This window comes from Lissotriton helveticus, chromosome 2_1 (genome assembly GCF_964261635.1).
Source record: "Lissotriton helveticus chromosome 2_1, aLisHel1.1, whole genome shotgun sequence".
In the NCBI taxonomy this organism is placed as follows: domain Eukaryota; kingdom Metazoa; phylum Chordata; class Amphibia; order Caudata; family Salamandridae; genus Lissotriton; species Lissotriton helveticus.
Genome location: NC_136059.1, coordinates 382,109,309 through 382,126,652, shown reverse-complemented (window position 1 = coordinate 382,126,652; position 17,344 = coordinate 382,109,309). Strand labels below are relative to the sequence as shown.

The following is a 17,344-nucleotide window of genomic DNA, read 5'->3' as shown; positions in this document are numbered from 1 at the left end:
TACGTTTTTTTATATAACCTTTTGCAGTAATTGAGGTTGGACATGACCACAGCAAGGATTGGTGAGATTTTCTGAGTGCACTATGGCAATAGCAGAATTAATTTTAGTAGAAGTATAATAGTAGACTATAGATTTGGAACACATGCTTAATTACGGGTAAAGTTGGATCACTATCAACTAGTATTCCCAAATTACCTTCTTTATCCACAGGGTTGGAAAGGAACTCAGGCCAAGATAAATGGAAGAAGGAAGAGTTTTCAGGGGCCAGGTGAAGGATTTGAGGTGTATCACTCTTGATGCTGAGCCATTTATTCTCCATCCAGTAATGAATCTAGAGAGGCAGTGATATAGGTGTGGAGGATCACAGGTTCATTATCAAACTTGAGGTTTATCTATGTCATCTTAATACATGTTGTAATCTAGCTTTGTAGGCGTCTAAAATCCCAGCAGCTGGTGTGGCCATGTAAACATTAGTAGCAATACACTTGGTGACAAGGCAGAGCCTGTGCTGTACCACATTTGAAATGAGCTGTTCTTAAGAGATTAGGGCTTAGCTTCACTTGAGTGAAGGAGTGACACAAACCATGACAGTACAGTTCATCTGATATGAACCAAATCCAAATAGACAGTGTATACATAAGCACCTGATAGACATAGATGGCAGAGAGATCAAACCGGATGAATGTACTGGAGTGCCCTGGTTGCAGGAGTTGGGTAATTCTTTCTTGGTGTTTAGACGAATGGTCACCATACCCTGAAGGGGATTAAAAGCCACTTATCAGGCCATTTTCTTGCAAGTATATCAATAGTTGTCAGGTGATGATTGTTTCAAGTGCATTTGCTTCACATGGTAGGTAGGAAGGAGATTGGTCTATGGTTGGAGAGATTTTCTGGTCCGACAGTCTGTTTCTGTTGATGAAAGCTCTAAATTAGTAATGAGGGAGTGTGACAAAAACAGGGCACAAGTTCAAGCAAACTATTTGCAGCATTCTAGCACACTTTATAACAGAGCTTTAAAACATTGTTTGGTAGGCAGTTATCCATACGTTGCTTTATGGTATTCAAAACAGGACATGTGTACAGAAGCTACTAGTCTGGTTTATAGTGGTAGGATCAGCAACATTGATCCCAATTAGGAGACGGAAGTAGAAGAATGCACTTGCCTGCATGTTGCTGACTTGGGAGATGAAAGCTGAGGAGGAACTGAATTATGTATCATAGACATAGAGGGGTTGGCCTACCGGCTAAGGCGCTCGACCTCGGACCTGGGGATCTGGGTTCGAGTCTCGGTAACGACGCCAAAAAACCCCTGTGATTCTGGGCAAATCACTTAATCTCCCCGTGCCTAAAATGAATGCATGTCCTCATGTAACGTAACTGGTGCTATGTAAAGCGCTCTGATAACTGATTCGGTTCGGTTCTAGTTCGCGCTATAGAAAACTCTGCAAAAAAAAAAAAACATGGTTAATTACCTTTGGTGAGGTAGACGCAGGGTCATAGCTTGGTCAGTAAGATTGGGGGCGGTGAGCTTCAGATTTCCCAACAATCACGCTGGCACATAATGTTACAGTACCTTACACGGCAAGCAGCGTGCATGAGAGGAGCTTAAGGGGCAGCGGAAACGGAGAGGAATGCAAATTGGTTGGGGTACTAAGTGGGAGAAAGCATATTATTTTGTGCAATAACCAACATTTTTTAAGTCTTTCCACAAAGAGAGAGGGAGAGAGTGAATGCGTTTTTGTCTGTGTGCATAAAACTTCCTGGTGAAATATGACAGACACCTCACAATACCGGACTAAAAGCTCATGTACCCAACTATTTATCACAAAATACATTTATTTGGGGTGTGTAATGCCCCAAACACCTCCTATGAAGCTACGCCCCTCGGTAGGTGGGCCTAACTATAAGTGCCCTTTAGAAGGAGTGATAAAAGTGTGTCCTGGGTTGATGAGCAGAACTTTGGGCCTACCAGCATTGTGGCAATTCCAGTTATTAGCCAGTTTCTGGTGACCCTGTAGCTCTTTTGCAGTTGTGTTGTATATTTGTTATGGTCTCTGACTGGTATCCCTACTGTGATTGGATTTGGTGTTTAATTTAAGAGTTCATTAATATCACAGCTGTATTAAAGCCTTATTTAATGATTAATGCACTAGTAATACAACGGACGGTACGCCCACCACATTTCTGATGGTGGTGTACACCATATACCAAACTCTTAATAGAGACATTCGTGTTTTGACTGTAGGTCAGCAGGTTATGGGGGTAGTATGCGAAGTTTAACTAAGGCTTTGATAACTTTCTATGTGCCAAATTGTTTTGGCTATCACACTGAAGACATTTCGGTGCTTGATCAGCACAAGCTCAGTACAACAAGTAAACCGATCGGTATTTACTAATTGTGTGTGTGTGAATTGCGTGCGGTTGTCTAACATATGACCTCATGATCCAGCCCTTTATGCTATATTTAAATTAAACAGAGTAGTTCAGAAGTGTGGACTTTGGATTGAGGTGGGTTGACAGTATTTTTTTCGGATACGGTTATCTCCAGTTTTAGTCGCTTTGGGTGACATTTACATTTATGATCAGAAGGTAATATTCAAATAACTATTTTAGTATTTTATAATGATTAGCTATGGTTACTATACAACCATCTCACTATAATAAATATTTCCTGTCCTAGGCTTTCAGTTATTAGATCACTGCTTTCTGAGACTTGTAGATTTTATACAGTTCTGTTGATCCAATTGAACTCTCACAACTAAAAACAATGATCTGAAAAAGGAATGTTCAAGACTGGAAAAGTTGTGTTCTCGTGACATTGAACCATATAGTAGCCTTAACTTAGTGTTGTTGAGTGAATAATCTGTTGGGTCAAAATTCGTAAGATTGAAGCCTAACCTTGTAGCTTGAGATCTATGTCAATATCCAAGTCCATACCTATTGGCATTATCACTGGGACAACTATTTTTCCGTCCTGGAATTTCCATTACAAATGCTGTGCATTTTTGGAGTTGTTGTCTTGATTCAGTTCAATTAAAAATTTAGATTTATTCATCTAAAAAATGTAATTTGTCTCTGGAAAGCCGTGAACTGGTAAAGTGTGTCTTCATAACCTGGAGACGTGTGATAAATATTTTATTAGCTAAATTAAGATGACGTCATAGATGATAACCCTGGTTTCTGCACTGTCCCAATTAATCGCTAATCTGTAATTTATTGTATTTATAGGTGTTGCTGTGTCTGCATGAAATGTTCCCAGCAGTGCAAACTGCTAACTTGGCGATTGCGCGGAATCCACTGTGCTGGGAAGCCTGGCAGACCCTGGGAAGGGCACAGCTTGGATTAGGAGAAATCACTATGGTAAGTAGCTGATATGACCAATTACATATGTTAGTCAATCACAGCGCCATTCGAAAGCATCGTCTGACTTGGATCTGGGGAAAATATAGGCTATATTTCACAATATTGTGAATATTCCCCTGATCAAGGGCCCATAGTGCCCGAAATGCATTGGGATTGACCATATGGTACCACAAGCTTCAAATCAACCCATGGCATAACACCTAGGTCAGGTAATTAAAGAATACTATTCATGTATTTACAATTGGAAAATTAAAAAGGATTTATGTGGAATATAATTAATTCTACTATTTCACGCAATGACTTAAAATAATTTGAAATTGGGATTACTCCACTTGCGTGGAGCTGAAGTTGTGCACCAAGGGGGCATCTCTCCTGGGGGGGCGCTATACAAAACAATTATATATTAACATCGAGGTTCGACTGAGCAACAATGCCAAACACGGTCAGTCTGCTCTCTATGTCTATATGCTTCAACTACCACAAATCACATACTTCTCAGTTCCAAGCTCACTTATATACGAGTAGAACAGTAGAACAGAAAATGACTTCACAGAAATTGGGCAAACTTTGTCTTTCAAAGAGAAAATCTGGTAGCAGAAACTGGGAAGACCACCATCTTGGTTACGAATTCATATAACCCTAACCACACCCATCACCACAGGAAAATAGTGTTGACTTTGTATGAGAGGTGCAAGAAGAGAGATTGAATGCTCAACTTCTCGACCTTGATCCATCTGGCACCTCTCAGCCTCAGTAGCACTGTACTCCCTCAGAACAACATATGGGACTGTGGGCAGAGCAGACCACTGCTAATGCAAACTCTCCAGGACTACCCTTACAACGCGCATGCCGATGCCGGGCATAGGTTCCAGGTTAAGGTAAGGCTCCTGCCAACTAATTGCTTTGCATCTGTGGAACTAAGGCTGCACTCTTAGTCCTGTTTGCAGTTGCAACAATATCATAATTACCCTTCACACCACTGGTGTACTCTATGCTCCTACCTACAAAGGCGTAACTGAAGAGTTAAAGGCACTTTTTGGGTAAAACTAATTTTACAGTACAATTGTAGGAGTAGGGCAAACTCACTAGGGGGAGGGGTAACTGACCAATCTCTTGATGGACTTTCCCACTCCGGCGCGCGAAAGGTGCCAAGTGTGCCACCTCTGTAGTGGCACTTGTCTGTTCTATACACTTCTGTGTATTATACTCTCCTGCCAGGACCTTTCCTAGCTACTAACCCTGTCCCCGAGGGAAACCAGTAGACTCCACCGGTAAGAGGATAGTCCTGCTAATAGATGCATCCCACTATGCAAACTATACCAACATGGGCAACCAGTTTATGTGGTACATTTTGCCACCTGTGTCAGATTTATGTGCACTGGGCCCGGCCTGGGGGCCATTTCTGACCAGAGGCCAACCAACAAGTAAAGATAACTGACAGCTGTCAATTTACTGCATCAGGCTACTACATCAGGCTATAAAGAGGTGAATGTGCAAATCTAGTGCCTTGAGTAGGCCTCAAGTGTAGCCTGTAGGTTGACAAGGACATACCTACCAGTTCCTTGGGATTTAACGGCATAATCCAAACCTTCTCTGCTCATCCAACCCTTGAGGAATCACACATCCCAATGCCAGTCTTTCCTAGACAGGGTTTAAGGTTTCCCTCTGCCCACACAAGGGTCCGTGAAATGTTTCTGAGAGGGCAATGCAGGCAAACCCTGACATTCCTTTCTTTGGCAAACTCTTCTGTCCACATATACCCTGAGACTGAATACTTTCCTGGGAGTTCAGAGCTTCCAGAATGAGCACACAGCCCACAACAAGGTTGAAATACTCTGTGCCATGCAACAGATTGCTTGGTGTAGCTCTGGATGTTATGTGTGTTCCTGCTCAGTTGATAATGTTGAAACTTAGCTAAATTTGTTCAAACAAGTCCATTCAACAAGAAGTTATCCACATGTCTTCTTGGGTCTCTTGACCTATAGTAGAGGAGTATGTCAGCCTGGACGCCAGTTCATCAAAATGTCAAGTGTAGTGCAAGTAACATCACAAATCCTGTGCCTCCCTTTGTCCCATACATAGCTGCTCAATAAGCTACTGTTTTCTGGTAGGGAGATAGGGGCAGGGCAAGATGTGAAAATTACACTGTGTACTTTCTGTTGCTGTCGCTGCCTTCTTGATCTCCCAGACTAGTGGCAGAAAGACCAGTAACCGGTATAACGGAAGGCAGGCCAGCGGGAGCAGCTTCTACCTCTGGCTACCCCTGATGTTAGTCCATGAACACCAGCTCTCTCTTTTCATCTAAAAATAGGGCCAATATATGGATTTAGTAAGAAAAAACGTATGATCCAGGTGTGAGTGAACCAACTGATGGCTGGAAGTTGAACCTTGTTCTGTCCATGTTTACAGCCCTTGAATATAAAGCTCAGAAAATAAGATTTTGTGAGTGTTTGTAAAGCTGATCCATTGACCTATGAATTGTTCTGTTGTATTCTTATTTTATTTTAGGTGTTTGATTAGCTAATTAGGATGTTATTGGAAGAGTTGGTGGTGGGGTTTTGTGTACATCATTGGATCAACTCTAGACAGTGCCCGTTTTTTGCATTCTGCATAAGACATTACACATGTACTAGTTTCTTCTTTAATAGAAAAGATCATCCACATTCACATTCTATTATAAATGAGAGGGTTTTTATGTTTTGATCACACAATGGCTCACCTGACAGCACATGTGCAACAAGACCTGAACTTCGGGTGGGCTAAAACTCCAAGCCTGGGCCGGATCGAGCGCTGGTAGCAGCTGTAAGAAAAGTCTTTTTTCACTCTCTCCTCGCCTAATGTCAGATTGACTCGCGATTCTTCAGGACCAGTGTCTATAAAAGTGTGTTTGTTCGAAACTATCTACAAGGAGCCTTTGCCTCTCTATTACATTTAAGTAGACAGATGGGTAGGTCTCAACGCTGAGACGCGGGACTTGCAACCTGAAAAATTTGAGGTGCACCCGTTGTTCTACCCACCGGGTGCTGTTGTTGTAGCCCACCATCATTAGATAGGAACACAAAGCGCACACAGGTACACCATGCCTTACCATCTGTCATTAGGCGAGAAACATGTCAACCCAGTCACAAACTAGGATAGTCTTGCACTAGGGCACTTTACTTCCCTACAAGTCTAGTCTTTATCCAATATTAATTGGAGCCAAGGGACCTCTAGAATAAACTTGATCCTGGCACCCTTGACTTCATTTTAATCACTTCCACACCTACAATAACCTGGCCCCACACCCGCACTTCACCCATACGGCAGTTGGAAAAAGATCTCCGCCAAAGAGACCCTCTTTGAGGTGTTGCCCGTTGGGTATTGCACTGCCGCCCCAACGAGGAGCATTGCCGATGATGAAGCATGACACCCGCAAGGGTGTGTGAGGCCAATACATCCAACAAAATGGATGCCCCTCTGTAGGTTCCTCCGATGTCCTACTGCATCTATAACCTGTCACTGACCTAACACGCACTTACCTAGGAACGGCCTGGTACCCCTTTGTTCTTGATGTTAATTTCATAGCCTGTAACTAATCCAAACTCCTGAGCTAAGCTGATGGCGGCTGGAAATGCTGTATATAAATTGGCTGTAAAAATGAAAATATCATCAGTCTGGCCTTTCCTAGGAGTAGATCTCGTTTCTTTCAAATGTCTTAAGCCAGAAATGACTTCCGCTATAAAAAGATCATAATTTTTTCATGGGTGAGCCCCCAATGCCAAGGAGTATATGCAGTATGACAGTGCCAGAAATTAACCATGAATATTCCGACCAAAAGTCATGGGTACCTCAAAAAATCCCCTCCGGTATACAAGGGTAAGCATTTTGCCATTGACACCCCCTGAAAAATAAGTACAGGAAATCTTATGGCAAGAGTTACCTCAGATATTAGTTCCAACATTTTGCAATGGATCCACCCCATATGTGAAGCATTAAGTGCCTCATGTCAGGGCCTCCGCCAAGTGTGGTGGTGCGTGTTCTGTATCCCTGCTGCTGAGTATGACTGGGCTAGTGGCTTTCTCAGTTAGACAGTTCGAGTCCCCACAGCCAATGATGGTGTCCTAATAAAAGCATGTCAGGGCCTGCAGATTGCCAAAGGTAACACCTCTCTTCCATTTGCTCGTAGTGTCCTTGTCCATAAGGCAAGAATAACCTCCTGTATACCAGATCAGCAGCACACTTGCACGCATAACACACATACACTCACACATTCTTTCGCACACACATTCTCACTATATCTCTTGCGCTCTTGCCTACATTTGTACTCTGTCACACTTATACACAGTCACACTGCCACACTCACAATTCCATTAGTGAATCTGTGTTTATTGTGTTAGAAAAGCTTGACCTGCTGCTATACCTGCCTTGCCTTTTGGTGAAGCTTAATAAAAACATATTGTGTATCCGCTATTAAAAATATATATATATATTACCTTGTCAATGTTTATTACAAGTATGATGGAAATGAAAAGTGCAGTTCCTTAAAATAGCTGTACAGGGCTTATTTTTTATTTCACGTGTGGATCAAGCAGCTACAGTATTGGAAATGAACTAATCCATGTTCTAACACGTAATATCACAGCATCCTACTGATTTTATGAAATGCTTGACTTATTCAGCAACCATGGATTTTATCCAGTAACAGTTTTCATTGTAGGGTTTTTGAGTCCCAACTTACAGTGTAAAAATAAACTGCATATCTGAGAATGAAGCATTGTGTTGAATAGAAAGCTAGGAATGACTGAAGGTTTCTCACGCTCCTTAATCCAACACCATACCCCGAAACCTCAGCCCTAGACTCCCTCGTGCAATCCCACATTCCACTCTCTCCTCTTGCACCAGCCTCGTTGTTGCAGATGGAATATGGAAAGAACAGGTATTTTGTGAGTGCCTTTGTAGAAATATGTATATATTCATGAGAGTTGTGTCATTTTAAGATGTGCAGAGTAAGAGGTGTGCTCATGTAAGTGCTGGGTGATGGTGAATAATGTGAGAGAGTGTAGTGTGTGTGTAGGGTGAAAAATGTGCTGAAGCGAGTGTCGGGTGTGCTGCATGAATGCAATGTGAGTGTCAAGTGAGAGGGGAGTGCAGAGTGAGAGGAGTGAGTGATGTGCCTGTATGTGGTGCAGGGTCAGCAGCAAAAGTGAAGTGTGATCTGTGAGTGACTGGTGAGCACATGTTGAGATGAGTTATTGTAGAGTAAGTGGTGTTTTCCTATGAGTGCTGGTAAACTATTTCCTCTGTGTGCAGGCAGGATGAACTGAGTGCCTATAAAAAGGCAGGCTGAGAGGTTTGCCTCTGTGAGTGCAGGGTTCGAGGAAGAAGTGCAGGGTAAATGGTATGACTGCAGGGTGACTGCTGTGCTTGTTTGCATGGTGTGAGTGCACAGTGAGCGTAGGGTGAGGAGTGACTGCAGGGAGAGTGATGTGACATATGAGTTTGGGGGCTTGTGAAAGTGCAGAGTGGGAGGAATTAATTCATGGTGAGTGATGTGCTTGTTTGAATAAGATTGCAAAGTGAGCAGTGAGTGACTGGTGAGTGAAGTGTCATATGAGTGCAGGGTGAGTAGTTTGCTCATGTAAATGAAGGTTGAAAAGTGTGAAGCATGGTGAGTGGTGTGAGTGCATGCTAAACGCTGTACTTATGTAACCACTGGGTAAGTGAAGGGAGAACGGCGTGAGTTCCAGGCGAGGGCCATGAGTGCAGTTATGTTAATGTTATGTTAATTGGGTTCTTCTATAGCGCAACGGCTACTCACAAAGGAGTGTCCCGGCGCTTTGGCGAAGAGGACCTTTATTGGAAAGAAAACATAACTGGAAATAAAAGACTTCACAATTTCTAGCTAAACAGCCAGGTTTTTAATGCTTTTCTAAAAGACATCAGACTAGGGGCCTGTCTAAGATCAAAAGGCAATTCATTCCAGGCACATGGAGCCAGGTAGTGAAACGAGCGCCCCCCTTGACGAGTGCGTTTGATGGATGGAACGCACATTTTGAGCAGGGAGGCAGAGCGAAGAGCTCTGCTCGGTTTGTACAGAGCAAGCCGTTTACTAATATACCTGGGGCCCAGGTCGTGAAGAGCCTTATAGGTTAGAGTCAGGCTCTTGAACAGCACCCTTTTGGCTATAGGGAGCCAGTGCAATTCCTTAAGCAGGTTAGAAGTACTCGCTCGTCTAGGAAGACCATAAATGGCCCGTGCAGCTGAATTTTGCACAACCTGAAGTCTCCTTACCAAATATTTAGGAAAACCTAAATAAAGGGCATTTACATAGTCCAAGCGAGACCCTACCAATGCTTGAACGATAACCCTGCGATGATTCACGGAAATCAAAGGGAGAAATTTCCTGAGCATCCTCAGGATACCGAAACATTTCCCTGCAAGACTGGCTATTTGGGGTCCGAAAGTCAACTCATTGTCTACAATGATACCAAGATTTTTAACCCTGGTGCTAGCATTGGTAGGAGGAAAAAGATCCTGGGGCCACCAACTTTTCCAATTTGGTTCAGAGACACACCCGAAAAAAAGCAGCTCCGATTTATCGGAGTTGCATTTCAGGCCGTGTCTCTTGAACCAATCAAAGACTGCTTCTAAACAGCCTCTGATACGTGTCCCATCAAACATCTCATTCTTGTTCTGGGTGAACAAGAGCTGGGTGTCATCAGCGTAAGACACGATCTGAGCGCCAAACGACTCCGCAACCTCTGCAAGGGGGGCCATAAAGATGTTAAAAAGCAGGGGGCTAAGAATAGACCCCTGAGGGACCCCCACTTCCAGGACTGACATAGCTGCGGAGTGAGGTGGCGCCCAGATCGTTTGCCGGCGGTTGGCTAGAAATGACCTAAGCCAGTTCCACACCGTCCCCCTAAGACCACAATCCCGGTGCGGTTGCTCTGAGTGCAAGGTGAGCTGTGTGCTTGTATGAGTGCAGTGTAAGAGGAGGATGAATGGTGTAAGTGCAGGGTAACAGCATGAATGCAGTATGATCGCTGTGAGAGTAGCCTGAGTGGTAAAAGTGACAAGTGAGTGGAGCATCATGTGAATGCAAGGTGAGCGGAGTAAATAGCATATGTGCATGTAGTGAGCAGTGTGAGTGCAGTGTAATCGCTGGAGTTCAGGGTGAGCGTGAAAGTGAAGTGTGAGCAGTGAGAATGAGGAGTGAGTTGTCTTAATGCAGGGTGTACTCCCAGACACCTGGAGTCATTTAGCCTGTTATTGATGGCTGGCGTAGGGTTTCAGATATAGGAAACTATTATGGCATCAATCAGGGATGGAGGGTTGAGGAAATAAATAATGTGCAGATCCTGCAACAAACTTTCAGTCTCCTGATTAGGGTTGCCAGCTGATCGGATTTCTACAAGCACCACTGCTATTTTAATGTCCCAGCCAGTGAAAAGATAGCAGGCCCGGTCTGGCTGTAGCAGGCACCGGGCATTTCCCTGGTGGGCCGCTAGGGTTGGGGGCCGGTCTTGGGTCCCTGGGGCCTATTTTGGTACAGCGCCATTTTTTTCAGCATAGCTGCAATATCGGCCGCTGTAACGAAATTGGCCAAAACCGGCCGTGGCAAACAGCTCAGCCATATCCCCAAATCCCCAGGGGGCCGGCCGAGCACTTTGCCAGGGCTGGTTTTGGTTCCCAGTCCGGCCCTGTAAGTATGCAAAATCACCTAAAGTCTGTATTTTTAGCACTTATCTGTGCATACTTCAAACATCAAATATACATAGAAAGCACTTTAAATGTGTGCCAAGGCTGCATTAATGATCCATGACTAATAATTAAAGGAGACAAAGGCAGAAAAAACATGTTACAAATGAATACATTCCATTTTATTTACAGCCTTTTTAGCCCTTTGGGCTTTGTGCGCCTGCCTGACAGGCATGTCAACACTTGCAGTTGTTTGGGACTAGTGAAATACCTAGGAATCGATTCCTCAAAATGTCATTTAAGGAGTTCACCGAGATGGCAGCAGAAGTGGCCTGGGGCACTCTTCGACCCCTATTGACATCACAGTGTTGACCCCGATCCTTAACATAGCCACTCACACGCTAATCACCTAAGGAAAGGCCAAGAGGGGAGCTTTGCTAAGTAAAGATGCTGTTAGTGCTCTGTTTTCTCAGGGGTAGCTCCTGCTAGTTCTGCTTAGTCCCTGCTAGTTCTGGTTAGTCGTAATTGACGTCTTTACCTTCTCCAGTCAAACGATGAGGACGATGAAAGTCCTTTAGACTGGACCTCCCTAGTGTAGGTGTGCTGAAGGGGGTTTATGGTCCCACTTTCTTAATTGATACTGATAGTTAGTTCCATTAGACACATTCTCCTCCACATCTTTTCCCGCCCTCCGTGTCCCAGTTCCACCTATCCCAGCAGCTCTGTTTTTTACTTTAAAGACTTTGCCACATTCATTGACCTGATCGGACAGTTTGAGTTTTTTTTAATGTATTGTTCATAAGACTGCATGATCTAGCCCTCGTTTTTCAGTGAAATCATTAGTATTATGAGTAATGTAAATATTATTGTTATTATTAATAATGTTATCACTATTATTGTTTTATTTATTTAACTTTATTTATATTGTGTTTATTAGCAGTTTGCAAAAACCCTATAAATAGCAGCAGTTTAATTCACAGGTTATTCTAATTTGGGAAGCGATTTTCATTTTTACTGGGATTTGATTTACTGTAGTTTATTCTCACATGCACAGCCCCCTTCAGCTGTTAAATGTGGTCACACATAGCTGGATGCATACATCCGTGCACGCCCTCTCGTACCATGGGGCCGAGGTGCACATTACCCTGTCCAGAGTTGTTTCCATTTGTAAAACAATATATGTCAATGGCAGACTCGTTCTCGCCATAGCTCCTAGTGCTGGCCACAGAGGCTTTGGTGTGCATTTATGCTTTTATGGGTCAGGGCCTAATGCACATCGCTGAGAATACAATGTGGTAGGTGCGGCGCGTGCATCGACATTCATGCATTAATAATGTACTATGGGGGTTCCACCTCTGTGCCCCTATAGTGACGTCCGGCACTTTCATGGAAACATCTGCTGCATCCATGTTGTCTTCATCGGGAAGGCCCTTTAATTTCTAAATCAGCATCGCGACCAATCACGTATGCTGTCCTGTTTCATAGATTATGTTTTACTTTATTGGTTTTTAGATCGAAACTGTCAACAGTCACAAAAAATATAGCATAGAATGTTTTATTTGTGACTGTTTTACAGTATTTGTGTGTTGGAAATGATGAAATTGATGAGATTTGCAATAATACCATGATCACAAATAGGACTGTCTTATATTTGCACTGCTTCAGTTATGCAGCGCTAGATGCGTGTTTTTAAAAAAAACATTTTACCTATACATAGAGGACAGACGTACAGTTATTAGTCATGCTATAATAAAATGCATTCTACAACAGCCATGGTCAGGAGGTCTGACTTATAATTTAAAAAGTACCTCTTCAGATTCTGGTTAGTCTAGACACTCAGTGTCTCAGTATGCATGCACTCCGTCACTCATCCTAGACGCCTTAGGGTATTTGTTCCCGCTATAGAAATTCCTCATTCATTCATTCATTCTTCCTTGCACTCTTGCATCCATTTATTACCCTTCGACTTATTCTTACATTCTTCAACTCACCCACCGCGATGAAACAGAAACAAATTCAACACACATATAAAAGATACATTAAAAGAATAAGCATACAAAAAGAAAAGTGATACCTCATTAACGTGGTGGGCACATGCTTGTAGTTAAGATAAATAAAAAACATAGAAGTATGCGGAGCAGCCATCTTGTAATGGCATTGTGTTTAGTGATTAATTGATGTATCAATCCAAGCTAGCTTCTAAATGTAGCTGTCATCTTGAAATGGTAAAATCATGATGTACTATAGGCATTACCCTTCATGAAGGCCACCTAATTTAAGAAGCAGTGGCCACGTGGGATAAAGGATCTGGAAGCGAGCAGCCTGAAGCAATGTCTAGGGAGCTTTGGGTGCTTCCCAAAAAAATAACCAAAGTTAAAAAAGAGACTTAAACAAAAAAGGAGAAAATGCAAAACTAAAGTGATTGGTGCACAAGCCTTGGCCCTGAAGTGCACTCTATTTAAGGAAGATGTGCACATTTGATCAGAAAAAATGCCATCACCTAGGTGTCAGTAGAGCCAATGGTTGAAGAGGACTACACCAAAGCATATATAGGTATGTATGTGAGTGTTACAAGAGCCTGGCAGACAGCTAAAGTTGTCAGGCCTCATTAAAAAAGTTCTTTAATACACTGACTGCTAAATGTGATGCAATTGCAAACACAATAAAGTGCAAAAGACAAAGGAAATTCCCACCCCTGCTAGGAGACCTACCAATAATTTAATGACAAGACTTGTAGCTAGCATTATGCAATAACCTTTTATTGCTGCCCCAACATGCAGCCCTTTAAAGAACAATAATACATCATAAAGCATTAGAATGTGCAGACTATATAGATATTTATATCCAAGGCACACAGTCATCATTCTCTTTTTATTGGCTGCTCCATTGCAAATAAGTACTTCTGCTGTCCCTTGATAATTGTCTTGTTTATTCTAGAGCCTATAGCTATGTCTTTTCATAATAGAGTGACATTGCCCTTCCTATTGGGAAATTGACTTAACCGCTTTTTTTCTAGGAAAACAGCTTGGTTGTCTTGAACAAGCTAGCCACTGGTCTATTCTTATTCAGCTCTTTGCCGATAGCCAGACTGGTTTTAAGCAGGGCCTCCTCAAGCGGGACCTACTTGCTGCAGACGGGGCCTCCAGCTTTAATACTTGCGTTCTCTGACCCTCAGCCGCGCTGCTGCCTTAACAATCAATAACATCACAGCACTTGCCATCTTGAATCATTGTGCAGCCCCAACAAGCCAGTCTCCTCTTTACAGCTGATTTATTGATTACAGTCCCACATTTGATAAAGTGGACCGCAACACTCTTAGGAGGAAAGTAAATGTGTGGGAGTTTCCTCAGCTGCTGCTCGGGCCATCATCTCTCTGCACTCAAATACTTGGGTACGATTGAGAATGTGCCCCACCACTGTATCCTCTAAAATCACAACCAAAGACGGCTTGAAACAGGGTTGGATCCTCGCTCCCCTCCTTTTCAAAGTCTTGGAGTGTAGCTGTATGCTACCACCACAACTCGGCCACTCAAAACTATGCATTTTAAAATACGCTGACTATATCGTCATAATGGACCACAGCAAAATTGGAATCCAACGAGCGCTAAGCAAGCTCCATGAATACAACAAAGCCAACTCTCTTACGATCAACCTGAACAAGACCAAAGTCCTGATCTTTGGCCACTGCAGAAAAAAGAAACTTCTAACATGGCGCATGGGAGCTGCGATTATGAAATCAACCATGAAATACAATTACCTGGGTGTTAGACCTGTCAGCCTTAGGGTGGTCTCCCCTACATTTTTGCCCTTTTTGCCTCCCATTTTTATCCTAGATTTTATTGGACTTAGGACTCTGGGCGCCTCACCACTGCTAAACAGTGCTGAGGTGCAGGTGCTCTTCCCTAAAACCTTGTGAGGCTGGCATACCTGCCACAAGCCACTGCTACCGCAGTAAGGTTTAATCCTCCATAGGCAAACATTGGGAACCTCCCCTTATGGGATAACTTCTGACAGGGACCTAATAAGTCTGTCATGTTTGGTCTTGTTGGACTCGGGGCGGGGAACCCTTTCCAATGATATATAGGGTTTGGGCATTACTACGCTAGGGCTCCCACTTTTATAAAGGGGACCTTTTCCTGACTACACTTAGATTAGGCTCTGCAGACTCCCCCCTCCCCTCTGCATACTGATAGCCTGCCTGGGTTGGGAAGTGGGAGTGGTGATTCACACCTTCTACCCTGGGATGAGCGGTGATGGGCTGTCCACTGTAGCCTTAACGGCCTGTCTCTCGTCACTTTGACAGCTAGGTCAGGGAAGGCAGGGAACATACCAGAACTCCCTGGACTCTTCCAGAAGCCCCTGCCCCCAGACCCTTCCAGAGACTTCTACCACTTTCTAGCCCTTAGACTGAAAGATATATAAGGGAGGGTCCTGGACTCACATTCTTGTTACACTGCTGGACCTGGAAGAATCCCTGCTGGAGTGAGGACTGCTGCGCAAGAGGATTGCCACTGGGAAGGAGGCTGACTGCTCCAAGGAACTGCTGCCCCACAACCTGCTGAGCTGCCCTACTGTCTGCTGATCCTGCCCTGCATGGGAGACTGCAACATCACCACCAGAGTGTCTCCACAACATCCCAAAGGAACTACTTTTCTTTGAACAGCATTTTAAAGAGTCTTCAACCTTTTAAAGATTGCCTTTTTGGGACTGCACCCTTTTTAAGCTAAAGGAAACTACCTGTCCTTGGACCACAGCGTTTTAAAGACTGCCCTTTGGAACAGCAACAACACTCTCAAGATTTGCCCTGCAACGCTGTGCCTGCCCTCAGCACTGCTTGCCCCGTGATCCTCCCAGGGCTCTGTGATTGCCTCTGTTTCTGGCGCAAGCCCACTGAAACTGGCCCTGAGGTCACCGCCACTGGGACCGGAGCGCGCTGTGTAGCGCTGAGAAGCGAAGCGCTGTGTGGCAGGAGGCTCCGTCGTTGCCCAGGACTTGGAGGCACTGTTAAGCGCTGTGCTAAAGGAGCGCTGTGTGGCTGTGACTCCCACCCGTGCAGCGCCTGCTGAGCCCAAGGCCCCAGGGGGAGAGGAGCCTCGCACCTGCGTCCGCAACCACCACCCCAGGTAACGCCTCAGTGCAACCAGGCTGCTGCGAAGGGGCGGGGTGCGGGTTGGCCAGGTGCCTGGAGTGTGAGTTTTGTGCTTGGCTGGGAACCGTCCTTCACTGACTGGCCTACGGGGGCATAATTACTTGGTAATTGACACTGGGGCATTATTTAGCATTACCAGCAGTGCCTGGGCAGCCGCACTTCCTACGCTGGGAGCATCATTTCTATGGGAGGCACACTTATTACGCTACAAGGGAACTTTGGCCTAAGAACCTTCCCCCAGTGAATTTTGACCATAAGAACCTACCTCAAGTGTACTTTTACCATCCAAGGACACTGTGAGAAAGACATTACCAGCAAGAGCCCTTGGCACACATGAGCTTTTGGTGATTTGATCAGGCCTGGGAACTGGATTCATTCTTATTGATTATTGATCTTGCTTGGAAACTGGAATCCTTTTTTGTTATTGATCAAGCCTGGGAACTGGATTCATTCTTATTGATTATTGATCTTGCTTGGAAACTGGAATCCTTTTTATTATTGATCTTGCCTGGAGCTGGATTTACCTGCTTTTGGTTCTCGCATCATTTTTAGATAAAGAAATTCTTATTCTTATACAAAACTGGTGTGGTGTTCCTCTTGTGAGTGTTTTTACTGTGTCATCGCCGTTGTGTGTTGCACAAATACTTTACACATTGCCTCTGAAGTTACACCTTTGCTGCTCTGCGCCAAGCTACCAGGTCGGAAGCGGTGGTCCCTACTTGGACTAGGGTGCATACCCCTGCCAACTAGAGACCCCGGTTCTAACATTGGTGATCGAGCGGTGGGATAGGACTTGTGCTTGTGTAACACCACGCAGCGACGCAGTGTACACCGCAACCCTACACCTGACTCTACGGAATTTTTGTCTACCCTCTCCAATTGGCAAAATGTTAATTCTCCCTGACGGGCTGCTCTTTTTAAAAGTCCTTTTGCCTAAGTCCCATTTGGTTTTCTCTACAAACGTCTGAGGCCCTACCTAGCAAGATGGAATTCGAGCTGGCCAATCTGGAAGTTTACACAGTGGCACAACTCAAGGAATTCTGCAAGGAGAAAGGTGTGCCCTTCAAGCGAAGTGCCAAGAAGGCAGAGCTTCAGAAAGCCTTGAGAACATGGGTAACAGCCCACCCAGAAGGAGATGGGGACGGGCAAGGA

General features: G+C 44.2%; 1 protein-coding gene across 2 annotated transcripts in view; it reads left to right on the top strand.

Annotated features, from left to right (window-relative positions):
• TTC33 (tetratricopeptide repeat domain 33) overlaps nt 1-17,344 on the top strand; it is a 730,113-nt gene that overhangs the window by 494,224 nt on the left and 218,545 nt on the right. For both annotated transcript variants that reach the window (XM_078675002.1, XM_078675000.1), the window contains exon 4: nt 3,229-3,360. In XM_078675002.1, coding sequence (XP_078531128.1) covers nt 3,229-3,360 — 132 coding nt within the window. The remainder of the gene's footprint in view (nt 1-3,228; nt 3,361-17,344) is intronic.